General features: G+C 43.4%; 1 protein-coding gene across 1 annotated transcript in view; it reads right to left on the bottom strand.

Moving 5' to 3' along the window:
* Positions 1 to 27,262, bottom strand: part of tacr1a (tachykinin receptor 1a) — a 36,571-nt gene extending 9,309 nt beyond the window's left edge. The window contains exons 1-3 of the mRNA XM_073466902.1: positions 26,378 to 27,262; positions 13,021 to 13,215; positions 1,965 to 2,115 (exon numbers count right to left, since the gene is read on the bottom strand). Coding sequence (XP_073323003.1) covers positions 1,965 to 2,115; positions 13,021 to 13,215; positions 26,378 to 26,784 — 753 coding nt within the window. The 5' untranslated portion in view covers positions 26,785 to 27,262. The remainder of the gene's footprint in view (positions 1 to 1,964; positions 2,116 to 13,020; positions 13,216 to 26,377) is intronic.
* Between the last annotated feature and the right edge of the window lie 428 nt (positions 27,263 to 27,690).

The raw sequence follows: 27,690 nt of genomic DNA, 5'->3' as shown, positions 1-27,690 counted from the left end.
ACATCAATCCTATCAATCCCAACCATGATCCTGCAGAAGTCAGTTTGGCGCTTGCTTTCGTAATCTTTTGATGATGAGACACGCGGCGCCGCATTGATCGTCTTCTCTCATCATCCTCTTTCCTTAACAAGCTTCTCTCTGAGATGAACAAGTGGCGACAAATCTGTCAGGCCAGGAAAAGCTCAGCTGCTCACTGTCTGCCAAAATGTAAATCAAACGCATGTATGGCACATCATTAGCTGCTGTCAACAGACAATGAACTGGAAATAATGTGCAAGGACAGGCGTAACAGATCCACCAGGCTGCATCGTTAGCGTAGGAGGTGGACTGGTGTCCTGCAGAGGGACATGATCAAGGAGAACAACTGAAAAGACACGAAAAAGACAATTTTGCCTCTCCTACTTCTTCTTCTTCTTCTTTTTCTTCTTTGTTTCTTCTCCTTCTTCGTCTTCTTCTTCTTCTTTTTCTTCTTTGTTTTTTCTTCTTCGTTTCTTCTTCTTTGTTTCTTCTTCTTCATTTCTTCTTCTTCCTTTCTTCTTCTTTGTTTCTTCTTCTTCGTTTCTTCTTCTTTGTTTCTTCTTCTTCATTTCTTCTTCTTCGTTTCTTCTTCTTCTTCTTCTGTGTTTCTTCTTCTTCATTTCTTCTTCTTCTTCTTCTTTGTTTCTTCTTCTTCATTTCTTCTTCTTCTTCTTCGTTTCTCCTTCTTCTTCGTTTCTTCTTCTTCTTCCTCTTGTTCTTCTTCGTTTCTTCTTCTTCTTTGTTTCTTCTTCTTCATTTCTTCTTCTTCTTCTTTGTTTCTTCTTCTTCTTCCTCTTGTTCTTCTTCGTTTCTTCTTCTTCTTTGTGTCTTCTTCATCTTCTTCTTCTTCATTTCTTCTCCTTCGTCGTCTTCTTCTTCTTGGTGTTTTGCAGTTGTCTTGAAATTTGTTTCTACAATTTCTGTCCGCCACAGCGTCCAAGAAATGTCATAAATGACCCCTTCTACCGTGTACAAGTCTCCATTATAGTTGTTGATGGCCAAGAGAAGAGAAGAAACAAACATGACCATACCGTACATTTTTTGGGCCACAGCTGGAATATATGGTGTGGTCTTCAGAGCACAACAGTCTTGGAGAAGCAGAGTGCATTCTGGGCAATCTGGAGCAGCATGTAATGCCAAGAGCAAGTGTTTTTCTTTTTAACTCTTATTAACTGAGCCATGTAGCAAAAGCAATGTAATATGATTTTTTTTGATCAATCAGGGGTTTTATATTTGTAAAACTTTCCTCGAGCCAAGTAAATCGATTAAAGGAAAAGACCCTGAAACTGCTGATAACACTCAAACTATCAATATGTTCAGTGCTGCAAACCCCGAGCAGGAGCTTTTATGTGGGGTAAAATAATTTGCCCAGAACTTAATTTAGACGCTGGTCCCTGCGGTGGAAACACACCGAGTCCCTCCAAAGGTTCCTCGTCCCTGGAGAAAGTTCCTGCTGCTGAAACACAGCAAAACTAAATGTTCAGTGTGACATGACGGCTCTGAACAGTGCAGGAGCTCCTCAGTAAATATGTATGAGCAAAGTCTCACGGGATTCCCATCTCCTGCTCTAGATTCAGAAAAGGCAAGTCGCTGCAATCGTCTTCATCAGGAGAGTATCCTCTAAAGAAATGCAACACCGGAGCTGTGAACACACCTGACAAGCACGGGCCATGAAAGATGACAAGATGACAAACAAACAGGTAGGGGAGGTGGTGGAGGAGGAGGAGAGCCGGTGGGGGAACCAGACGGTGAAAAGACAACAGGTAGACTGGAAAAACCACCGAAGAAGAGCAGAGATTTCAGATTCAGGTTCATGGTGCTGTGATGATGATTTCATCACTGGAGGAACAATACAGGCAGACGCATCCTGTTCAGGGCTGAAGCATACACAAAGCACAAGTGGAGTAATCTGATTACAACTGTAGCTATCTCAAAACGCAGGTTACCTTGCGTTTGGCGGTCAGCTGCTCCTTGTAGCGGTCAGAAGAGTCTCCTGGGATCTCACTGGCCCAGAGCGTCAGTCCCACCACCAGATAAGCACAACCCATCACCAGCAGAGGAAGGAAGTAGAGCAGGATGGCCACACACACATAGTACCTGCAAGACATGCAATCCATATCACAGATAAGCCATATTGAGTCTGGCTCGTAAAGATCAGTCACCACCACCTGAAGCTTCGCACTATAAAAGGCTCGCAGTTAAAGCACACTCGTAACCAGACAGTGAAAAAAGTCCGGACATTTTAAATCAGAGGAGAAAGATCTTTTCCTGTTTCTGCCTCAACAAACTAAATAACCAACCTCTCTTTGTCTTCATGACTTAATAAACTGAATAAACAGACTGACCTTAAAGGACAACACAATTTATACTGTTTTACTTTGTTTATATGTGGCGGACCCTGCCACCTCTCTAGCTTCAAACAGTGTTCTGGGACCTTATTTTCCTCTGAGAACAGCTTGTTTATTCACTCACGGAACAAATAAATATTTCTGAGATTGTATTATTAAGTTTGTTAAAAGTGAAAAACAAAAAACATTAGAATTCAGATTTATTTCTGACAATCATTTCATTGGATCACGTAAATATTTGTATACATATATTTCAGACTCAACTGTTGTCCTGCCTCGCTGTAAACTCTGCCTGTGGTTGAATCAATCATCACTGGAGGACGGAGAAATTATTCTGCTTCGTTAACACAATTAAAGATGTCGGGGGCAGCGGTTAGACCTCTGCTCCGATGAATTTCAACCCTCTAGGAAATAATTAAATATGACAGTTTCAGTATTTAGCTAATGATTTGCTAATCTATCGCAGACACAGTGTGCGATCCTGTTAATTCCCCCTGTTTAGTGTGTGTGTATGTGTGTGTGTGTGCATTAAAGTCCATTAAAATGTTGAAAATTGTGTTATATCACTCGGAGCTGTGCAGAGTGAGTGTGTGTATTGTGTTTAACTGTCTTCAGAGAGGGAAGGACCCCCTGACTCCAGCGTCCACAGAGGGGACGATCTGTTTTCCCCTCGGCGAGCGCTGCAGATGAGCCTCACAGGCCATTTCCTCTGCAATTAACTTCAATTATGTTAATCCCATTGAATTCCCAGGAGCACGGGAGCTTTCATCAGAGGAAGAATGACCACACACACGCCGAGGACGCGTTCAAAACGAAACATTTTCCTTTTGTGTTTTGACTTCTCGTCACTAAAACACAGATTTCTCATCGCGCCTCGTTCGTGCAGATTCTTCCAAACTCAACAAGTTGTGTGTGGGTTAAGGAAAAGATGACGTCATCGCCTCGATGCCCAGAGAGTGCCGCAGGGATGACGTATTGTTGTTGGCCAACCTGGAGGTTATAATAATGATAATAATATGATAAACTTTATTTAGAAACAGAGTTTACAAAGTGCTTTAAAAACAAGCAAAAGCAGGAACTAAAGACTCAACGGTTGAGCCAAACACAAGGAAGCCGAGTCTAGAGTTAAAACACGAAGGTCAACATGAGAAATTACAAGTAAAAGGAAAGAAAGAGAGAGAAATAGATAAGACGACATCACATCAGAGGAATCAAGGACGGATAAAGAGATTAAGAGCAGTAAAACGAATAAAGGATAATAAATAGATTAAAAGTAAACAAATTAAAGCAGTAAGGGACAGTAAGAAAGACGTCACGTAAGAGGAATTATAAAGATTAAGAGCAGTGAAAGGATTAAAAAGTTAGAAAGATGAAAAATCTTCACAAAAAAGCAAAAGTCTATAAAAGTGGGTTTGAGGTTTTTACCACCTGCAGACGAAAGAAAGAAAGAAAGAAAATCCTTCACACAAACACACACACACTGCAAAGAAAGTGAGTCATTCAATCAAGGGAAAACATAGACGGCTCATATCAGAGCCTGAAGCTCCGTCAGGCTTCAGATCTCAAGGATTATGACGTGTTGCCGTCAAACCTTTTTTGGTTTCGCAACGCTTGCATGTTTGTCTCCAAATTTGTCTCCATTTGAGTTTGCCAGCTAGTTTACCCTGTCACCAAACTTCTAGACAGATAATCTCATGAGGATGAACGTGTGAGTTGTGCTGCACCACTGTTCTGACTGCATTAATAGCAATGAATATACTACATATTAATTTTGACTAATGTGCACAAACATGTTTGTTTTACACAATCTTTTTTGAGCAGCAGCTCTGTTTCCTCAGTGCACTGACTCAACAGCACCCTCAAATAACAAGACTTTGTATTAAACATGCAACCTCATTTTTTCCAGTAGTTGCAGTTTTGTCTCTTTTCCACCACATACTCCAAAATGTGCTTAATTAGCATGTAAGTGGGACGCAGCTATGATCGTCGCCGTGCACGTCCGCTGGCACGCTGACGCGGCTCAGCGGAACGAGCCGCCGCTAATGTTATTAGTGACACCTGGGCCTTTTTCACCCTCTTTTCCTCACGTGAGTGCAGAGAAGAAATGCAGTAAAAAAAAATCTAATCTTGTCTTTAATTAAACCGAGAAGTCAAGCATTCTGCCACACCAGTGCTATTAAAAGTGTTAACCAAAGGCAACGCGTGCAGGAGACGCCGCACGAGCCCGCGGAGCGTTTTACCACGCAATCAACTCAGAGAAAAACGGAAGCTGCTGCAATGAAATTAGCAGAAAAGCAGGAATTGATTTGTAGGCACACGAGAGCCCAGAGGAGTAATGAGCTTTTGTTTGTGTGTTTCTGCAGAGCTCAGACAGGATCAACAACGTGCTGCACATCACATCTGTTGACCTAAAGTTTTCCCTTCACTGGATTTGTTGGCACAGAGGTGTGAAATTGCCTTTAGCAGCCGGCTAATTCCCTTACATGGCTTAATATAAAGGGCGGCAGATAGTCAACATTTGTAAATGAACAGCATTACCTAAGATAAATGTGTTGCCTTGTGGAGGATAGGAGGAGGGAGGGCTGGGTAATGTACCTCGCTCTTGTAAAATGCTACGAGAAGAAGAAAAAGAAGAAGAAGAAGAAGAAGAAGAAGAAGAAGAAGGAGGAGGAGGAGGAGAATGAGAAGGAGAAGAAGAGCCACCAAGCTATGATTTCCATTTTCTTGTCTTTCACTTGTGTGACGACGAAGGAGAAGAAGACATGAAGAAGAAGAAGAAGACATGAAGAAGACATGAAGAAGAAGAAACAAAGAAGAAGACATGAAGAAGACATGAAGAAGAAGAAGAAGAAGAAGACATGAATAAGGCACGAAGAAGAAGAAGAAGAAGAAGAAGAAGAAGAAGAAGAAGAAGAAGAAGAAGAAGGAGGAGGAGGAGGAGGCATCAGACTCATATCTTCATTCTTGGCTCTCGTGTGTTATTTCTCAGCTCTCGGGCATCTTGTAGTTTCTTCCCTTGAAAAAGTCAGACATGTCAAGTGTGACGTGCCAGGATCAGGCTGTGGTTAAATATGCTGTCGGGGTCGACTCCCGCTGAGCGTCGACAACTGCTGAACAGCCACGTCTCTGCATACTTCGACCTCCCGAGTCACAGTGACACCAAACACGACAAACATGCTGAAAATGACACACTCATGGCTCCAGATGGTGTCTCTCTTTTCTGAAGTGCTCCTTCCTTCCTGACTCCCCCAGACACTGAATCATGAAGCAGAAGCGTAAATCATGCTAAAAGAGTCGACTGATTAATTTGCAGATCTTATTTGCATGATTAAAGTGGCTTTGTAGGTGTTGTAGGTGGTGAAGCACAGACCCCCATTAAATCTACTTTGATTCAATGTTGTATAACAATTAAACATAAAACCTCCAAGAGGGTGAAGACTGTAGACTGCAGTCATGGTTTCATCTCCAAATCCTGCTCTCGTCTTTATCAGAGATTAGGCTGAAGATATACTTACTTTTAAAGGGGTATTATGTAGTTTTGGAGAAGAAATTCAAACTCAGAACTTTAATATTAACAATATTAATGAGGTAATTGTGATTTCTGCAAACCACTGATGCATTGAAACTTTACATTTCTACATGTTGCAACTCTTTTAGCTTAGATTTTCAAGTTTATGTTGCGACAACACTTTGCTCATGTTCTGGTTAGGTTTGGGCACAAAACCCACCTGGTTAGGGTTCAGAAAACAAATCATGTTTTGGCTTCAAATACCTGGTTATGTCACCTCAAACCTTTGTGGAAATGTCCCAAAGGCTTGTCTAAAATTTCCACTGCTGTAGCCACAAACATGGCTGGAAATTGCCCAGATGTCTCATTTAAAATGCAGCTTTGTCGCCCAGCTGGAACACCAAATTTCTTCCCCAAAACTACAGAGTGCTCCTTTAATATGATGTAATATTTTCAAAGGTTTGCTTCCTGCAGGTCTTTAGTTTGTGTCAGGGACAGTTGCTTCTCACCTTCTTCTACAGTAAAAGTAGACTAGCCGTCATGCACATTGGCCGACTGACTGTCTCCAATCATCTCGTGACCCTCACACTGGAGTTCATTTGGCGGCAGTGAAGTGCCGAGAGAGATGCAGCAATATGGCAGCCAAGACAAGGAAGAAGAAGACCGCGAGCTAACAACATGGATGTAAACAAGGCAGGCAGTTCGCTCAGCGTGTTTGTTAGAGCTCGAGGTCACACAATTTGTTTTGGTGAAAAAAGTTCTGCAAACTTTGCTTGTTTACAAGAAAATCTCCGCAGGGTGTCTCATCCTGGAAACACTGTGAGCCACAAACCAACAGACGGGAGTTTTAATTATAACTCGGCTGGAGCAAACTGAAGCTCCTGAAAATATGCACATCTTACTGAAATAAATCCTCCCGCTTGTGGACCGGGCCCTCAGACTTCACGTCTTAATGAAATGATTTTGTCCTCTGGAGAGCAGCAGCAGTGTAATAGTGAAGTAGACTGAACACAACATAGATGTTGATGCAACCTTTCCTTTAAATCTGTGGTCAGGAAAAAAACATCGTGCCTGAAGAGATCAAGTACCAAAGTTAAGAAACATATACTTTTAGATCTTAAGGCTGCATTTTATTGGAGCAGCTGGTGGAAGATGAGCTCATCACATTATTTTAAACTGTCGTTCTCATTTTCTTCCTGTAATTTCCTAAAAAGAAACTGATATCTAACTGGAATTAACAAGATCTGTAAAGTAGAGGATCAATACAAAAACATTAATACATCAGATCTCAAACGTTTCTGTTCTAGGACCAGTTTTCACATTAAAAGTTAAAAGATAGTTAAGCTCAGGGATTCAGAGTTAATGTGTATTTTATCATTAAAAGGGACACAGTGGAGAGAAACTACGCAGTATTTGCTGCTACGTGAGCAACACTACAGAGATGTAATACTTGAATCAGGTTCGGTGAACAGGAGATCAGTCGGCGGAGCAAACGTAGATAAAGGGATCACACAGAGGCAAAATAAGGGTCACACACCAGAAAGGCTGTCAGGAGGAGACATGCTGGGATTCTTGCTATGGGGAGACAAAGATGACTAAATACACAAGGGAGGAGGGGATAACAAGGCACAGGTGTAACACATCAGGGAGGGGAGGACGATCACAGCGGCGAGGAAACACACAGAGGCAGAAATGAGAGGCTGCATCCAAATCTCCATCCTCCAGACCTGTGGGCCGAGCCCTCGCAGGCTTCAGTCGTACGTACCACGACATGTTCACTGTCATCACGTCAAGTCTGCGAGTGACGCGGCAAGACGTTTACTTCTACATGTTTATGTATCATGATGTGGTTAAATATTATTTCTGGCCAACATGATTCAAGGAAAGTTCCAATAAAGTAATTGTTTTACACATTGCAATGAACTGTGGATAAGTAAATCAGCGAAGTCTGCAGCTTAAGTAGACTCTTGTCCGCTTGACAGCCCCGATGGACCGGATGAAATGTGAGCTTGGACAGTGATCAAGACTCGCGGACTTCCTCTGAACACGAGTCTGCAAGTGCGGTGAAGTCCGGACATTTTGGACGCAGCCTTAAACACCAAAATAAAACAGGAAACGGAACTAAAAGGCGAGAAAAAACAAAACAAAAGCATGACCTGAAGACGGATGAGACATGGAAATGTTACAGTATTGCTCTCTGAAGCGTGGTGGTCTGTTATCGTTCACTCCACCTCTTTATCGGCGATCCCATTCAAAGTCCAGCTGTAGCTGAAGTATTACCCTGTAAGAGCCTGTTTCTCTGGGCCCCCGGCGGACCCTTAGCTCCCACTGATGGATGAGGCTCTGGGGGAATAGAGAGCTGGTCTGTGTACGGGCTGAATTAATAAAACCTCCCTCCACAGAGGGCCACAGACTCACACTGACACATTATACACACTAACTTATATTGTTTTAATCTCTGGGGCTGCTGCCTCGTCTCTCCCACAGCACACAAAACACTCCACATGCCTGTAGTTCTTGGCTGTGTGTGTGTGTGTGTGTGTGTGTGTGTGTGTGTGTGTGTGTGTGTGTGTGTGTGTGTGAATACAAAGCAAGCGAGCATGCCAAGCAAATATTTAATGCACGGCATCAAACAGAGGCTGAGCTCACACTCAGCTTGGTGTCACATACTCAGATTTACTGTATCAATATGTGCAGGTTATGCGAAGGAAAATGAGTGTTTATGTGCATAATCAATGTGCATCCGCCTGTTATTCAAACATGTGGGTGTTTGTATGAGTATTCATAATTAATGAGCGTGTGTGTGTGTGTGTGTGTGTGTGTGTGTGTGTGTGTGTGTGTGTGTGTGTGTGTGTGTGTGTTGGGAGGGAGGACAGCTGCTCTTTTGACTTCGCCTGCCAGCAGAAGCAGAAGAGTGGCGGGGGTAACGGGACGCCTCGCTCCACGCCGCCTCACCGCCACTAATCTCACGGCTCATGTTGTGCAAAGCCCAATTAAGGGGAGAGACATCACAGAGGACGAGGTGTGCTCAGTCTGCGATTTCCTGTGTGTGTGTTTGAGTGTGTACATGTGCATCCATTAAGTCAGTCTGTGTGTGTTTTTCTTCGGGATAGTGTCGCTCTATTTTGTGAGGTTTTCAGGTATTTCTGTTCTTGTGGGAAGGAGAGGAGACGAGGACAAGATGATGAGATGAGTTTGTTTAGTTGATTCTGCTTTCATGGAGTAAATTAGTGGGTTTGCTGTTAAAATATGAACTTGGATGAAGGTTGAAGGTTAAAACAAGCTCCCAGGAAGAGCGCCAGGCCTTGAAGCCAACTTTTGTAGTGGCCAAACTGTGTAATTACAACGTCACGTGATGCACTGCTGCCCCAAAAAGACTTTTCCACGAGCTGACGTTGTGAAAGAAGCAGCTGTAAAATGGTGGATAACATAACACAACAACAGCGTCACAACCCTGACGAAATCACTCGTTTGAATGTCAGCCAGTTGGTCCAATAAAACTGGGAAAGTCGAGGAGAGCCACAAGATTAAACCATTTAATTTCTATGCAAGTTGGCCCGATGCTAAACAGGAAGTTAGTCTCTATGGGCCGCACGACACAGAAGAGCCGGTTAATTTTACAGCCAGGTGGTTGAGTCATTTTGGCTTCATGCCGTGTCATGAATCACACATATGAGTGTGACTGTGAAAATACGTCATTATAAAGACGACACAGTCAACAGTCTCGTTAGTGACGTTGTCTGAGATCATTAACGTGCAACTATGGCGTGTTACAGAAGGTACAGTGCTTCAAGAAATGCACTTAGTTACTACACGGGCTTGTAATGTTCATCGTGCGGTGTGGAAACCAGCTGTTCTTCACAACTGGACAGCGCTGTGATGTTGCTGACTGACATTACTTGTCCCAGTGCCTCGCATGTTTGTCTCAGAAGAGCGTCCTCCCACACAGCAGTCGTCTTTTCTTCAAAAAGCCCAGCAACTCTTTAGCTGCGATGACACTCAAGCCTGTGATTATGTCATTTTCAAAAATGTATTACATCCATCTAAGTAATCAGCTTACATGCAAAAGAGCGACTGCAGGAATGAAGTCGCTGCTGAAGGTGACACGTGTAAATGTAAAAGGAGGCGTTTCCAGCAGCTCTCTATGTAAGCAGCATCCACAGGCAGTGTCATCTATTAATACTCTCCTATGAGACCTCACTCAGTAATTCCCACTGACTGTGAAGGCAGCAGACAGGGTGTAGACTGTGACGGCGGCGGCGGCGACGCCCGGAAACAAAGGCATGTGGGAGCTGACCCCGGGTCGGCCTTAATCAGACGTGTCATTTACAGCTTCAGCAGCTGATCTGAATGATTCCTGCGTTTCTCCGCCCGGCTCTTATGTGTGACTGATTACAGTTTCATTAAAAAAAGTAATAAGTGCAGCGGGCGTCACATCATGAAGAATGAAATTGCCGTTGCGCTGTTCATAACAAACTATATTTCCATGGAGAAATGTGACAGAGGCAGCGGGAGGGGGGACGGCAGTAGCAGGTTGGCAGAGGCAGCAGGGTAAACACTGCGGCTGATGAGCTGAAAGGTTGCCATCAGCAGAGCTGTGATCAGAGCCGTGTTCCTGCACATGTGCGTCACTGCGTGGGTGTCTTTTCTTTTTTTTCCTGTGTTCGAGTATTGTGTGTGCATTTGTGGAAGTGTGTACCTGTGTTTGTGCCGTCATGTGTGTGTCGCCCAGTTCTGCCAGTGGGATTACAAAAAAGACAAAATGGAAGAAAATAGAAGGTTACTGGGGTGCTGCAACGTGCGAATAAATCACTCGCAGCGTTTATTCTGTTCCTCTAAGAAGAAGCCTCAGAAGTTTGTCTTGAACAGCACGCTGTCAGTGTGTGCACAGGGAAGATTAACGACGCCACGTGTACGACAATACACGCCTTCGCTTTGATTGTAGATCAGAGACGTGAGGGAAGATGAAATTGGTGTGCTTCTGCGGCAGTGACAGCTTTTTAGCTATTTCCCCCCTGCACAAGCAAACGCGTAAATGCAAAATAAAATAAAAGAAGCAGCATTAATGTTCAGTCGCTGCTATGATAAGATGCGAAAGGCCTTCAGTTCTATTTTAGCAGCTCAAGGAAAGATGATATCTGGAGGAAAGGTGACTGTAGTGGACCCTGACTGTCACCAGGCAGCCGGAGCAGTGTGATTTAATGCCTGCAAATCATTCTTAGTGCTTGTTTTAAACCCTGCAGCATCACAGTTATTCAAATGGTGTGAGGGAAGCCTCTTGCCAAAACCTCAGTGGCACTAACAGATTAAAACGATATGCAAAGAGTGGATGTTCAGCTCCACTGTGCAGAATAATACATGCGCAGGGTTTGACAGGAGAAGCCTGTTTTTAAGGAGGAAGGTTTCTCTGTGCTCACCTCAGGCCGGAGATACTCGCAGTCGAGCGGCACGTTCACGTAGACGACCGGCTGCGTCGTGAACATTGTTGTTCACACGTTAGCTCGTTGTCCCTGCTGCTGCCGCCGACGTGCTGCCGACTCCTGACCCTGTCGGTCTGACACTGATTGCATCTTGCATACGTGAAGCGTATTTTTTCTCCAAAACTACATATTGTATTTTAAATGTATATGTGCTGAGTCTTATATCAGGAGCAGAATGGGATCCCGCAGGCGTTCCAGCTGCGCGACAAAGCTGCCAAGCCACTTTTTGAGAAAGCGTTTTAACGCTATTGTTAACGAGACGTCTGAACATTTTCCAGCCATGTTTGTGGCCACAGCAGTGGAAACTTTAGACGAGCCTTCAGGACATTTCCACAAAGCTTTGAGGTGACAGAACCAGGTATTTGAAGCTTAAACATGATGTTTTCTGAACCCTAACCAGGTGGGTTTTGTGCCTAAACCAAACCAGAACATGAGCAAAGAAGTGTCGCAACATAAAATTTAAAAAATTTGACCAAAAGAAAGCACAAAGTTGCAACATAAAGAAATGTAGAGTTTCAATCTGAGTTTGTATTATAACCTCATTAAAAACTACATAATGTCCCTTAGTAACTATATCTTCAAGCTAAACTCTGCTTTTGCTTCGATTTTGTGGAAAAAACACATCTTGACATAAATTACACCAACTCTGGAGGGAACCTCTAAAAATTTGTGATGTCTGGACCCATCACCTCCTTCTCTCTCCTGAGGCAAAAACATATTGAAACTATAATTATAGTATTGTACTGTACTGAGCTGCTCGAGATGTTTCTTCTAAAAGGCCCATTAGAGGGAGCATAAAGAAGATGAATCATAGAAATATAGGTTTTGCTGCTTGAACAATAAGCAGCACAGCGCTTCAAACTAAGGGAGAAGATGAGTTATTGAATATACAGGAGAAGATCAGACTTTGACCCTGCACGACTCGCTCGGTCGCCTCGGGCTTAAAAATCCTGTGAATGTTTTGTTTAGATTAGGAATTTGCATTCTGTGCAGAGCGCTCCTAACCTGCAAAATCAAGTCCTTGTTGGACTTTTTCGAGAGGATTATGAAACAGGTTTCTTTCATCGATGAAGTCGAGGTGAAGTTGGCTGACTTTTAGCACACATCCCTAATCTGCTGTGGTTTGATAAACAACTAAAGTAGGCCAGAGGGTTGTGAAGGTCTCTGTCCATATTAGGCTTTTCATAGAAATTACGTTTATTCAGCTTGCTCAGGCTGAGAGTGAAGGCCATGGACAAATGTGAAGTGGGCCGACTAACGTGTGTGTGAAAGGCTGAACTAAGCGAGAATCATAGTTGTTATCTAAATGGGCCAAGGTGTATCCACTGTTAGCCGTTAGTAACGGGAACAGGTCTTCTTCCTCGCCGTGGTTTTTCAGCGAGAGTGGATTTATTAATGGGAAATGAACGGCGGCTTTAATCAAATCAAATTTCTTTTCTTCCAGCTCGATTCGCTTCCATTCAGTGAGAGAAAGAACATAAATCCCCTGTGATGTGCCTTCAATTCAGTCACTACAAAGCACAAAAAGCCTCCGTGCTTTCCCTCCGCGCTCTCTCATTTACACCCGATAGAAAACAGCATCCTCCTACATTCGCTGTCAATTCAAAAAGTAATTAACGGCGCTTGTTGACTTGTTTCGAATAGCTGTTTCCGCGGGGACACTCACATCTTTTTGAAGTCGCACACATCGTATTCGGGCCAGTCGATGTAGCACACCACCCGGTCGGGGAGCTGGTCCGTGGTGGAGTAGTAGTACTGAGGGAAGGCCAGGAGCAGAGCCAGAACCCAGATCACTCCCACCACCACTTTGGTCTCTGTGGACGACATGCGCTGCTTCAGAGGGTGGATGATGGCCATGTACCTGCAGGGGAGAGGGCACAGATCATGAGTGGGATGATAATAATTAATCTTGCTCCAAGACCTTCACTGAAACTGACCATTCTGTTTTTTTTATGTCAAGCTCAGGGAAAAAGGCCAGAAAAATATGCACAAGGGAGAAGTTATCCTTCCAAACCTAACCAAGTACTTATGTTGCTTAAACCTAACCAAAAGAAACCCCTCACAGTGTTGTAAAAGGTGCGTTAAGGTCACACTTGAGTAAAAGTGTAGATATTACTTAAAATATTACTTTGGTTTAAGGTTAAGTCACACATACAACTAGAACTTGGCTATAAATATAAAAGTATCTGGTATAAAAGGTACTGAAAATATCAAAAAGTGATTTTCTATATCAGCATCAAAAGCAATTAAAAGTAAAATATACTTATTTATTAATATTATCAGATCTGATATTCAGCGTTATTCTCATTATCAGAATCTGCTTTTTTTAAATCCGATTGCTGATAAAATGAATTAATTCACAAACGTGCTACTTTGGTAAATATAAATATTGATCAAATAACTCCAGGGCGAAGACAAAGTACAATATTTGCTTCTTAAATGTAGTGGAGTGGAAGTATAAAGTAACAGAAAATGGACATAATCAAGTAAAGTACCTTAAAATTGTACTTAAGTATCAAAAGTAAAAGTAAATTATACATATATGTATGTTCATACTGTATACTACAGGTCGATCAGCCTGGCTGATGTTTGGATCTGATATTCAGGATCCATTTTTTGGATGCAACTGCTGATAAAATAAGTTAATTTGTAGTTGACAAGATCAGACACACTAGACATAGACCCAAATGCACAACTCGAGACAGTTCAGGTTTTTCCCAAACGTGGCAAACATACACAAAAAGGGATCAGCAGAGGCAAAAGTCAGGTCCATAAACAGGGTCACTGGGAAAACGCTGGACCGACAAAGGGCGAAGACGAACTGGAAGGGAAGACGGGGAGCACGCAGACTAAATACACAAGGGAGGGATAATTAAACACAGGTGAGACACATCAGGGAGGGGCCGACAGTAAAGGGATCTTAAACAAGACGAGAGTTGAAAACGTGGTGGAACAGAAGTATACAGTCGCAGAAAATGCAAAAGAGTTGCACAGATGGAGGATTCACTGTTCGGCGTGTGATCACAGGTTATTTCGGTCCATCATGGAGGTTGTAAGTGTCAGAAATGCTCATTTGTGTCAGAGTCATATACTTAAAATAGAGTTTGTGAAGGCTGAAAACAAACTACAAGCTGCAGGAAGTGATTATTCACACACACACACACGCTCACCCACGCGGCTGCATCTGAAACATTTAATTCTGAGTTTAGGTCAAACGATACACGAGCGGCAAAAGTCATACTGGTTTTTAAAAAATGAATGGAGACGGGATCGTGAGAGTTTGTGTCTCTGGAGCCAAACCAACGCCGGAGTCACATTATGGAGACCGTCTGTCTGCTGCTGATGTTAAACTCTCGTCGTACGATTCCCCTCGGCAGCTGAGTAATCATTTCACATTGTCATAATCATGCACCTAATCAGAGAGTACGACGCAGCGCATGAATAACTTAAAATGACCTTGTGCATCGTTAACACTGAGCCTCAACAGGATATTTGGTTTAAAAGACTTTTCGCAGGCAGAATCCATTTGCCCTCGGTCAGAATAAAATTCATCAGGTTGGTGTAGAAAATCACTTGCTTCTCTCTGCTGATTCACTTTCATTTAAATCCCTTAAACATTGTTTGTTTTTTAATAGAGTCTCAATAACTTTTATATTATTATAAAGCATTTCACAGGGACTCGTTTCTTATCTAAACTTCAAGCTGCTGTTGGTGTTGTCGTTGTTTTTTGTCGTCGCCTCACCACATGAGCACGCAGCTGTAATCGCCAGACTTAGTAGAGACATCTGTTACTGACCAAACAGACACAGCAGCGACTTTCAGGTAGAATTGCAGAGATGTGTTAAAATTGGTAAACTTGTCCATTTCCATTGTCGATTTCAGCCGTGACTAACATTTAAGAGGCGTAACACACGGTGGTCCCACCTTTTGGACGTTTCTCGGATCAACTGCTAGTTTAAAACCTAAGTGGTCATTTTCTTTCATCTGTGATGAGATGTTTCAGGAGTCGTGTTTAGTTCCTGCTGATGAAAACAGACCAGCTCGTCATTAGTTTAAGACAAACCTTGAAGCCCAGTTGTGGTGGAAATGCAAATCCTTGCCGTGCCGAGTCAATGTCTACAAATAATTAACATCAGTGTGATTATTTTTTTGGCTCCCTCTTAAAGCAGAAGCTCTCCAGTGGAACGCCGTCCTCAGCCAAAGAGGCCTAATTAAAGGCTTAATCCCACTAATAACCTAAATGAATCTGCTAAATGGACGCTCACCCTCTAATTATATCAGAGACGAGAGGAGGCCTTTGAAAATCAAACGCTCCCAGCGGTCCGCTGAGGAAAAAATGGGAGATCACAGCCTTGGCTTTACTTTGGCTCTGCTTCAAACGCCGCTGGCAGCCGTGTGGCTTTTTCTCTTCGTGTAGGTGAGTCACAGTCATGTTCGTTGATGTCAGAATCAAACACACACCTGCTGAGGACAGCGGACCGCTCGCTCGACATCATCACCCCTGCTGGCGTGCGTGAAAGCTCAGATTTCATGCACGCCAGATCAGACAACAGTAGAGGTTTGTAGAGGTTTTTGACTGAAGCCCTATTCACATGGGACCAGTGTTACCTGAGGACCTCTAGTAAGTCATTTTAATCGCTGAGGTCGTCTGTGTTTGGCGAAATATGGTCGGTAAGTCGAAGAGTCACACAGGACCTCATCAGTGACTTGCACCTACCGACCACAGCAAATTCCTCGTCTGTGAAAACTTACTCTGCAATCAAAACGATTCTGATTCTGATTCACAAACATCATGTGTGATCATGGCACAAAAACGTATTTGTGTCTCTTCATTGACGACCGTACAATGTTTTTTTTCGTCATCACTTCGGCTCTCTGTTACACGGTGTTCTGCCCAAATGGAGTGAAAACTTGAACTTTCTCTGACAAAAACAGAAAAGTAAAAAGTGCCTGAGGGCAACAGCGGGAACTCATTCTCAACTCCCTCTGAAAAAGCTTTCAGTTGGCTGCAACAAACACTGAGTATTATCCCAAACGCTTTGTGTCTGACATCTGCTGTGCACATTCAAACCCTTCCCCACTGTTCATCCCATTCTAATGTGTTCTGAGTCCATTAGTTCTGTTTGATTAGCTCCTCTGCCTGCAAATAGAGTATAATTTATAGTCTAGCTCCTCCAGCGTAACTCAGTATGAACACCTTTTTATTTAACGTTTCATTCGCCCCAGAAAAGTCAGCCTCTGCGTTGCAGTGCCCCACCGGCCCTGCTGCAGCTGAGAGGTGTTTCATTTTTATGGATTTATCAGTGGAGCTCTGCTCGCCGCCGTCCTCCTGCCCTTTATTTCACATCTTGTAAAGCACACCTCTGAGACCGTACTCCAAAATCTGTGGGCAATATCTGATTTCGCTAGGCGGGATACCTTCTCACGAGGTGGCAGGCAGCATCGGCAGCCGGCGTTAGATTGCATGGGTGACATACACCTCCAATTATCCACAACGAGCAGCTAAACTGCCACGGCAATGCTACGGTTCGATATAAACACCATGAGGCCGCTGCAGTGTTTTCCAGAGGAGACATAAGTGATTAAGAAGGAAGCAGCCAAAGCGACAGATGAAATTGCCTGCCTTCAAGCATGCTGGTGATTTTTCCCCCCTTTTTTTTCCCTCCAAATTGTATTTGAAAGTAGGTTGTGGTAATTTGATCATGAATTTGTTTCATCGGGTTTATTGGTCTCTCAGGGCATTGCTGTTGTTTTGAGGGAAGGTGACGTTCAACTCCATCAGCTGGGAGGAGATAGGCTGGTGTGTGTGTGTGTGTGTGTGTGTGTGTGTGTGTGTGTGTGTGTGTGTGTGTGTGTGAGTGAGTGATGGATTGTCATTGTTGTTTCCATTATTGTCCACATGCATACAACTCCTGGAGCCGCCTCGGTCTCATCAGTAACCAGCAAACACTCCGGTGTCCTGTACAAAACCAATATCCACCTACACACCACAGCTTCACCTCTCCCCTGATATTGTTTGTCTGTGTGTGTGTGTGTGTGTGTGTGTGTGTGTGTGTGTGTGTGTGTGTGTGTGTGCACATAGAAATCCTTTTGGGAAGGATTGTGTGTCCACTGAAGAAGAAGATAGGCTTGCTAATCTAGAGGTAGAAACAGTCTGTGCAGGTGAAGAAGGTGAAGAAGAAGAAGACGAAAAAGAAGACGAAGAAGACGAAAAAGAAGACGAAGAAGACGAAGAAGAAGAAGAAGAAGAAGAAGAAGAAGAAGATGAAAGAGAAGATGAAGAAGGACGAAGAAGACGAAGACGAAGAAGCCCACAAACATTTCAATCTTCACCTGATAACTGCAGTTTTAAAGTTATATCACAGTAAAGTGAAAACGAGATGTGAGACACTGTGCTCCACCAAAATGTGCAACATGACCCAAAATAAACTAAATGAGTGCAATCTGACTTCTCATTCAATTTCATTATCATTTTAATTTAAGGAACCGCAGAAAAATTGAGATTAAATAAGAGCCTTGACGTTGATGCAGCTGTCACCTGACTGCATGTCACAAAACAACCCTGCTCTCATAGCTTCTGCTGCAGGACTCCATCTGAACCGTGACACACTGTGTTAACTCTGTGACTTCCCAATCTGCTGTCTCTACTCTTCGTCACTTCTCCAGCAGCTCTTTTGGTGTCTCGTCTGTCTGTCAAACTCCTCTCTCCATCTCACCCTCCTGTCCTGGTCATCAGCACAGTGGATGGAGCTGTAGCAGTACTCTGTTCCGACACCCTGGAAAATACATGAATTTGCTAAACATCTGACTGTAACATTTGTTCCTCGACGGTCTAATTAGCAAAGAGTCAGATAAAATCATTCAGGTAGTGGCTTCTTGTTTTAAGTTGGCACTGACTGACGCTTTCAACAGTTAAAAATGTAAAATGATTGTATCAGCAGTGGCTCCTTAACGTTCTTTTCTTTTTGTTTTTCTTTGACGGCGGGACAAAATCAAACTTGGCCTTTGTCTGGTGTGCGTCCTCTCTGCAGTCTGCTTTCTGGACTCTGCCAAAGGTTGTTTATGAGGCAAAATAAGCGTCTCTCTGTAACACGGCTGTACAACTGTGAGTGGACTGAACGCCGACGCAGTGATGGGTCTTCTCTTCTAGCTGAAGTAAACTTCAGGAGTCACTGCTGCTTCCATTCATATCATATTAATAATTTAAGTTCAGCACCTTCATAGCTTTGAATGAGGACCTGTACTGATTAATGTTGTCACCGTATCTGATGCATACTTAATCATCATTTAGATCATACATGTAAATATGGGATCAGACTCTGATTACATTATTCAGATTATACATAGCATTATGTGAAGTGGTGGGGTAGTATTTAGCAAACTGCTAACATAAGGTTAAAGAAAGAGAGTCAAAGAGAGTTTGATTATTTAGGCAGAAAACGATTAAGCTCTTTCTCTCCTGGTTAAAATGTCTTCCCCAAAACTACATACTGCACCTTTAACTGCAAATACCTGCAATATAATCAGTTTAATTATGAATTAAAACAAAATGAGTTGAGCATTTGCTCATTTTCCATCAATGATAACTAGCCAACTTTCTTTTATTTGAGTGTTTTCTGTCTTTTGTCTCTTTGCTTATGTTTGCACCTTAAGTGGTTATGGACTGAGCTTTCAGGGCCACCGTACTTACACCTTAACGAATTAAAACAACTGGTCAACAAGATCAAACAAGAGCACTACATGAAAGACATCACATCACTTGTAACTCCACTAAGTGCCTTTAAGCAAGATATTACCGGCCCTGAAAGCCACTTTTCAAGCTCTAATCGGAGTTGATTTTTCGGTGACAGGAGATGACAAGTGTTGATTGGAGTGTTGTTTATTCATTGAGGGGTGGCATGGCTCTGAGGCAGCTGTTCAAAATTATCTAAATGTGTGACACTTACTCTAATGGATGTGGATTTATAGAAGCACTGATGCCGTCTTTTCCAAAAGCCTCGGAGTGAAATTATTAGTGTAATTTCTGATGTGTTCCTGCTCACTTCGGGCAATAACTCCTAATGTAACACCTCATGTGTTGTTTGTGCATTGACCTGACCAGCAAACACACTAAACAGACACTAAACAACATGCTGTGATCGAGCATAACGTAGACACTGAAACAGAAATTATATCTCGGACATCTGTTACATATTTCGTTGAACCCAGGACCTTCTGGAGCTGCGTCTGGATGACTGCAGCTTCCAGCGCTACCCGAGGCCGACCGGTGCCCAGTTCTCAGCTGCCAAGCGCCTGCCCATCTGTCTCTCACAGAGTAAGTGTGTTAAAATCAATAAATAGAAACTGTGACCAGCAAGTAGACATCGACTAAATTAATCTGTTTTACCACATCGGTATGAAACCAAAACAAAGAGATTTCTCTGTGATCTGATGCGATAAACAGATCAAAAGGACGCCGAAATAACAACATCGCAATGCCGGCATGTAAAAAGCCTGAGTTCATGCTCCGTCAGGTCTGTCGGCCAGACAACAAGCAAACAACTTTTAAAATGCTTGTTCCCTGAATGGAGTTTGGATCGATCCGGGAAATGCTGTGCTGAGACATATTTGCGTGACTTACCAGGTAGTCCAACTTCCTCGCTCACTTTCTTCCATGTCAGCTCCTTCTTTGTCCCGCATCGGTACGAGTAGACGTGTTATCGTGCAGCTCTGGGTGTCCGCAGACGGCTACGATTTTCCTCTGTCAGGACATCAGCGACGTTAGCGTCATGACGTCAGTGTGAACCTCAACACCGATAGGCTTTCATGACACAGCGTCATGTGGAATCATCGCTTGAGTTCGATATTGTCAACTAATGCAACATATATTTCACGCGTTGCATCTTTTCATTACCACGCGAATAATTCACCTCACGTTTGGTCTGAACGCAACATGATTTGGAGGTTTCAGTCGGGGTTAAACGAGGAGAACCTGAACGCTACAAAAGGAAAATTTCACTCACAGCAGAAATGTTCACGGTCTGATTGGAAGTCCACATTTTCTCCACTGTCACATCTCTGCCACTGACTGTATTCCTGTCACCTAATCCTTTTGTAGTGCGAGAAGTCATACCTCCCATTTTTCATGCACAGAGCAAGAATTACAAATAGGTCCAGAAAGAGAGGCGAAGCCAATGATGACCCCTCTGGGGACGACAGACAGGAGAAGGAGGAAGAGGAGGAAGTGGAAATTGGAGGAAGGCGGTGAGCGAGCTGGAGACCGTACAGTAAGCTCTCATTGATATGCTGCACAGTAAGCCCATCTGCTGCCATGACCCAGTCTGATTGTGCTAAGCTGCCTGCACTACAGCTACAGTAGGTGAATATAAATGGTCCGGCACTGGAATAAACTTAAGTCTCAGCCGATCACTCTTTCATTCGTTACTGTATCAGCTCCTCAACCATGTTGGGGGGGCAGCGTAAAGCAGGTCAGAGGTCAGAAAAAAAAATTAGACTGAGGGGTTTTTCCCAACATGGCAACCTTACAGCTTCTACTTGATTTACATAGCGTTAGTAATTGATTTATTGACCATATAATAAGCTGAGGGGAACTGCAGAGTTTTGTGATAATTGAACCCGTTCACAATTCACTTTGTCACTTGACCCATTGTTTATATATAATATTGATTATTGCAGCTTTAAAGTGGTAATCTGGTGAGACCTGGGGCTACCGTGGTAACTGTCAATAAGGTTTAATACTACAGTCAATGCAGCAAAAAAACAAGGTTTTTCTGAGGTAGGCAGGGGAACTCCACCACTACTAAAATGGCCGTATGGAGATAATAACTTGCTGTAAATTCACGTGTCCGACTCACTTTCGCTGATGACACTGCCCTTACACCGTGACTGTCAATAAAAAATCAGTTGCTACCCTCTGAAGTGTGTTCTTTCATTTTTCTGCAGGCCCTAACCCTTCTCAGAAATCATAGACGTAGATATGTTGGGTTTTAGTGTGTTTCTCCACGCAACTTCCATCGACTGTCACCACAGTCTGGTCCCAAAGCGAGATTCGGTGACGTAATAACCCGTCCTTCTTTCTTTCACATGAAGTGAAACTGAAAATGACCACGACGCTCCATCGCTGCCTGACTCTGTGTGGTGCCTCGTTGTGAAGCTGTGATTATGTTGGTGTGTTTTATTGGTGCTGTTGGGAAATCAAGCAAATGCCAGGGGGTTGTCTGTTGTGCAATAACTTTGGTTTTTATGGTCTGTCAAAACTTTGGTGGCTTACACAGCACCTTTAAAAGGATAAAACAGCCGCCACCGGTGCTGCTGACATGTAAGTCGAAGAGGAACATCTTCAAAGAGGAGCTATAATCTGATGGGGTTTTCTTTTTTCATTTAGGTTTTGGCTGACTTTTACCCTGCGGGCTTGTGACTTTCTCTGCAGCGTTAAAGCAAAGTCTGGGTTTCCTCGATTAACCGTGAACTTAACAAACTTGCCTGCTGCCTTTTCACACTTATAGCAAACGAATGACAACCTTACACAAACTACAGGACCGAACTGAGCTGCGGGATATATAAAATTGCCAGTGCGTTTTCAGGTTGAAGCAGAAATGGGAGCAGTGCTGTCGACTCATAACTGGTCCAAACGTTGCTGTTTTTAGATTAGATAACATTATGCTAATTTCCCTGCATTGCATAGGCTTTACATGAAATATGCTAATCTGCATATGTCTCATTCATCCTGTCCAATCAGCCTAATCAAGAGTAGCTTTACTCAAATTGGCACTTGAAACTTGCACACTTATACCTCCCCACAGGCTCATTTTTAAATGATCAGTGCCTGTAATTTCCAACTGAGTACACCAGAAATTGATCAAATCAAGCACTGCTAAAAACTGAACATGAGGGAAAGTGATCATCAGTGATGCACACAAAGGGGCAGCGACCAGCGGCAGCCAAATGGAAGACCAGAACTAAATGGAGGGGAAATAATTCTCCACTAAATGAGACGGTAACAAGTTTCAGTCACATCTTCCACACTGCACTGAGCACAATGATACACTGCAACTGTCTATCAGTCTATTTTGGAGCCTTTCAACGGATGCCTTAGGCAAGATGGAGAAACCTACTGGTGACCAGTCAATTGCAGGTAATACATTTTCACATGCTGTATGAGCCGTTCAGAGCTTTTCATTTCACTTAACTCACCTGAGGAAGCTCGTTTCAACGCAGCAAGAGCTCCTGTATCAGGTTTTACCAGCTATTCGTAAGTCGTTAACTACTAGCTGGTTTCAAACTAGTGATTTTCTAAACCAGGCGGCATAATTAACGTCTTATAGCAGGGATTTTCCAGCTGTTGTTGTTGTTTCACACCAAAATAAACTACACCTCCATTTGCAATTGAAATGAATACACAATTCTATTTTTTTTAAAAGTGACCTGACTTTTATTTTGAAGTTGACTTGTCACAGGAAATGCAGTGTGTTCAGTTAGCACCGCTGTCGTCTGTCAAAGAGTAGAGTCGGAGGATTGAAGGATTTCAAGCTGTGTTGTAAATAAAATATTCAGATTGATGAATATTGGTGTTTGTTCCTTGTTTTGGATACAGGCTGAAACACGACTTAGTTCCACAGGTGTCCATTTTCTTCAGAAGCGAATGACACCCTGCAGCAAATCAGAATCGAGTATTATACTTATAATCTTGTTAGCAAGATTTAGCTCACACTAAGCAGCTTTATTTTGGCAATCTTCAAATTTCCTCTTTATAAAAAAGGATATAAGTGCAGTAAAACTATGCAAAGTCGAGGATAAACAACCGACTCCTGAGGATGAGAGAGCTATAATCACCCTGACACTAGAGAATATGATTATCTTAATTAATGAAACAACTTTTTTTTGCTTTTGTTGCTCTGTTAAGTCTTTTCTCTGCTACATTTAACAGGGATTTTATGCAAGAAAGAAAGCAAGCGCCTCAATAGAAACCCAGTCTCGTTAAAAATAAAATCCAAGGGAAAAGAAATAAAAACATGATCTCAATCAACAGGGACTTTATGAGCTTGGATGCTTCTCAACTTCTTAAATCAGCATCTGCGTGCACACACTGGCATCAAAATTCAGCTGTACAGTTGATCTATGAGTGGACGCCGCAGGAATGATTGAAGCAATGATGAAAAAAGAAAAGACTTATCAGCTGCAGCACTGTGCTCCATCCCCCCCTGAAGAGATCCTGCAGTTTTTGCCCTATTTGCCTAAAATTATATCACGTCTAGCAACTAATGGAAACTCTTCAGCGTGCACAGAAGGTGGCAAATGAAAATTAAGAAGTGAAATATTAGCTGCTGAGAAATTTCAGCGTGTGATAGGTCACAGTGGGTCTTGACATTTCACAGAAATAACTACCTCCTCCTATCGTTGCCACACAAAGTATGAAAGGCAAATTTGCATGAATAGCGAACTCTCAATGAGCAGATTGGATTTGTATCGTGAACGTGGCCTGGTGCCATCCTCATCTGCCCTCTATTTCCCACTTTAAATGTTTCAGTTCATATTGGAAAAGGATGAGTTCATGGCTTTCCTGCTGAAAGAGAGACTCTACGGAGGAATTACAGGCAGTTAACACTTTCGATGTGGAGGTATAAAAGACGTAGATGCAGTTGTGAGAAGGTTCTGGCAGGATGGATACAGCCAGACTTCCCCTCTCTGCTTTTGATTTCCCCCCTGTGGTCACATATTGTTTAATCCCCAGTGACGACACAGCTCATCCCTTCTTCTAGTCGGGATGAAATAAAATGCATCTCATATTCCTGATAGTTTGATAAGATGTTCGACAGTTTCACGTGTATGCATTAAATGCAAACCAACTTGACAGCACATAGCGAATGAGCCCTGGTTTATAAACAGCCTGTCATGTCCCTTGATAACGGAGCGTTGCTACAAGTGACACGTGAACAGCTGATCATTTATCGGCTGTGTATTTCGGTTGCACCATCGCCATGAGACTGACAACAAGAGATCTCACAGGACCAGCCGTGCTCCGCCTGTAAAACTATTAACTCACACAGCAGTGATGTTTGCTATTCTCGCGGTCTGATACGGTGGCCTGCGAGCTGCAGCCGTGCCGGCAAACACGCCGACCCCTTCAGCCTGTGTCCTCGTTCCCCTGCTGCTCCTCTCGGTGTCACTCATCCTCTGGAGCCGCTTTTCGCTGCCGGAGTGTCTCCGGGCTCGTTGGTTGGTCCACCACCCAGCCAGTTTGCTCTACCTACGAGCCCAAAGACACTGCAGCAGCTGCTAACCCGCAAAAAACAGACTCACAAACCACTGCACCAGCTCCACCAACTGTTTTACAAACCAACCGCGGGGAAAACACAAAGCACAACACCGGAGTGAGAAGATGAGCGCTGACCGAGAGGAAACTGTGTTTGATAAAGTGGTTATGTTCAAAATAAAGAGGTCAAATTCAACCTTTTTTTCACCTGGTCTTTAAAAATGATGAAAATAGGACAGGTCATTAAACCATATCAACCAGGCCGACCCAAGAGACAGTGTCGTATCGCACACTGGATACAGCTTCATGTGTCGTTACAGTGAGAGGTGACTGTCTCATACACACACACACACACACACACACACACACACACAGAATAAAGATGAGTGATGCAAACGATGATCTTATAAATAAAACAATACAAATACTCACAGACATGCACACACACATGTAAAATACACATACTCACCCACACACGTACACACTGCGCTGTACAAATGCGCATAGACACACACACACACACACACACAAACAGCAGCACAGGCATTTTTATGCATCTAATTTCCATTCAGCCTCATTGTCACAAGCAGCCGTCCCACTGATGAACAGGGTTCATTGACGGGAGGAGGAGCCGTCAATACAAACATATAAATCTCCTAAACACCACGTTCTCTCCAGCAGTCACCACAACGAGAGAATAAAACCTAACACAGCCTGCGTTGTGTCACAGTCATCGGCTTTATCTTCAACAGGACTCCATGCAGAAGGCTCTGAACCTTTTAACCACGCCTGTGTTTGTCACACTACACAGAGCTTTCTTCAACACACTGTAAGAAATAAAGACGTCTCCCGACAGAGAGAAGCTTCACATATCAGCTGCATCACCGCCTGAAGAGATCCTGCAGTTTTGCACCCTATTTGCCTGGTGAATGAAAATCAGGAAGGTGAATATTAATGCAGGAGTGTGATGGGTCACAGTGGGTGAATCTCTTCCCCACCTCCATTTTCTGAAATATCTAAATTCCTTTTCCCACCGTAGTACGATGCTGTCAGAGTGAATTCAGTACTTTTAACCTTTAACCATGCCTTTTGTTTGTTCCACTCACTGAGCTCCACACAGCAAATCACATCAGATGAGAAAAAGGTTGCTACACATGACAGTTTTTTTTTTTCTTTTTGCAATTGTGAAACACATTGCTCAATGCTGAGGCCACTTTTCCATACAGCTGGAAAGCAGAATGGACCAAACTATGGATCACTTTTCAAAAATCATGCACTGATTTCTCAAACCATGAGTGTGAATCTGTGATCAGGCTTTAGAAATAAAACTTACTCAACTAGAACCGTCTGAACTCAGCGTAGAGAAATGTCTAAAGACTTCTCAAGAGCCTCAATAAACCAGAGCAGAGATCTAATATCACAGCCTGTTCCCTATCACCTGCAGTGATTTTAAGGGACAGCCAGCACCAGAGTCCTCTCAGATATCAGTATTGTTTTCAGGAATATTGCTCAGGGACCTTGTGAGTGGGCAGAGGGGGAATTCAACAGGTCTTCTAAGTCTCATATCAGATTGTTTTTTTATTCGGTGCCAGAGCTATAACATAATATCCGTTTATTGGCTCAATATAGAGGGTTTTTTTATATTGGGTTATTGTGCGCTTATTCTTAAAGTCCTCCAGATAAATTGCATTGGGTTTGAATCTTTTTCATTACAGGATGACTGGCCCAGTCTTTTTCCACCAACAGACAGACAGTGAAACCCGCAGCTCACCTGTCCAGAGCGATGGCAGTCATCGAGTAGATGCTGGCAAAGACAGCCGCGATGGGAAAGAAGTTGTGGAAGCGGCAGTAGACCAGTCCGAAGTACCACTCGTTGTGCACCGCGTAGGTGAAGTTGATCACCGTGTTGAAGGCGGACATCGAGGCTTCGGCGAACGCCAGGTTGAGTAGAAAATAGTTGGTGACGGTCCTCATGCGTTTATGCGCCATGATAATCCAGATCACAGTAAGGTTGCCCACCACGGACACGACAACTATGCCGCTGTAAGCGATGGCCCAGAGGACGATCCTCCAGACCGGCTGCACGAACTGGTTCCAGTATAACGTCTCGTTGTTGGTGTTGTTGTTGGAGCCGGTGGTCAAATTTGGCACGTCGGTGGTGTTAAATAAAGGATCCATTCTGCTGCTCAAGACCGAAAGTCCGACTGTAAAACGACAAGTACAACTTAATTCAATACATGACAAAGTTAAAGACCCCGGTGCCAAATGCAAAGTGAACAAAAGTTTAAGAAACGCGTCCCCACCGCACCGCACCGCACCGCACGCGTTGTCTGCGGGATGTGCAGTCAAACACTCCGCTGTATTGGAGATTTTGATTTCAGAAATTCAATCTCAGTATTCACGTGGAAATTTTGATTGAAAGTCGATTACTTTCTGTTAATCGTTGGCACTTTTCGCCGCGCGTAAAAACGGAAAACGCGCCTTTTACGCGCACCAAGAAACAGAACAGGTCTGCGCTCCCGGCACAGCTCCACGTATCTGAGCTCTCTGCTCCTCTCTGTCTCTGCTCCTCTCTCTCTCTCTGCTCCCCTCTCTCTGTGTCTCTCTCTCTCCTCCAGCGCTCTCCTTCGGCTCCTCAGCTCAAACTGAGCGACTGTACAGCAGCTCGTGGAGCGAGCCGCTGCGCACCCGCATCCAATAGGCAGCCTCTGTAATTATGATTATGGATGAGTCCAGGTAAGTGATTCATTCCATCCGGCTCATACCAGGATCATCCTGCCTGAATGCTTCTTATCTGATTTCATTTGCTCATAATTCCTTTTGTAGACAAACACAAACAGCAAAGCAGGAGAATGAATGGAAGTCAGACTGGGACATGAGTAGACGAACAGGATGATTTTAATAATTAATGTCAGTAATGATGATGATAAAGACACTGTTATAGGATGTTATAGGATTTAGTTGCGTAGTGGTTGCAGCAGTGGCTTTGTTGATGCCAGTTTTAATAATTAATCCCCACATACAGCTGAATGTGTAATGTGTTGAGGTGCCACACTGATTGATGACCCTTCTCCCCACTCACTG

Source organism: Pagrus major, chromosome 5 (assembly GCF_040436345.1).
Source record: "Pagrus major chromosome 5, Pma_NU_1.0".
Lineage (NCBI taxonomy): Eukaryota > Metazoa > Chordata > Actinopteri > Spariformes > Sparidae > Pagrus > Pagrus major.
The sequence above is the reverse complement of the archived record's forward strand: the minus strand, read 5'-3'. Positions and strand labels throughout refer to the sequence as shown.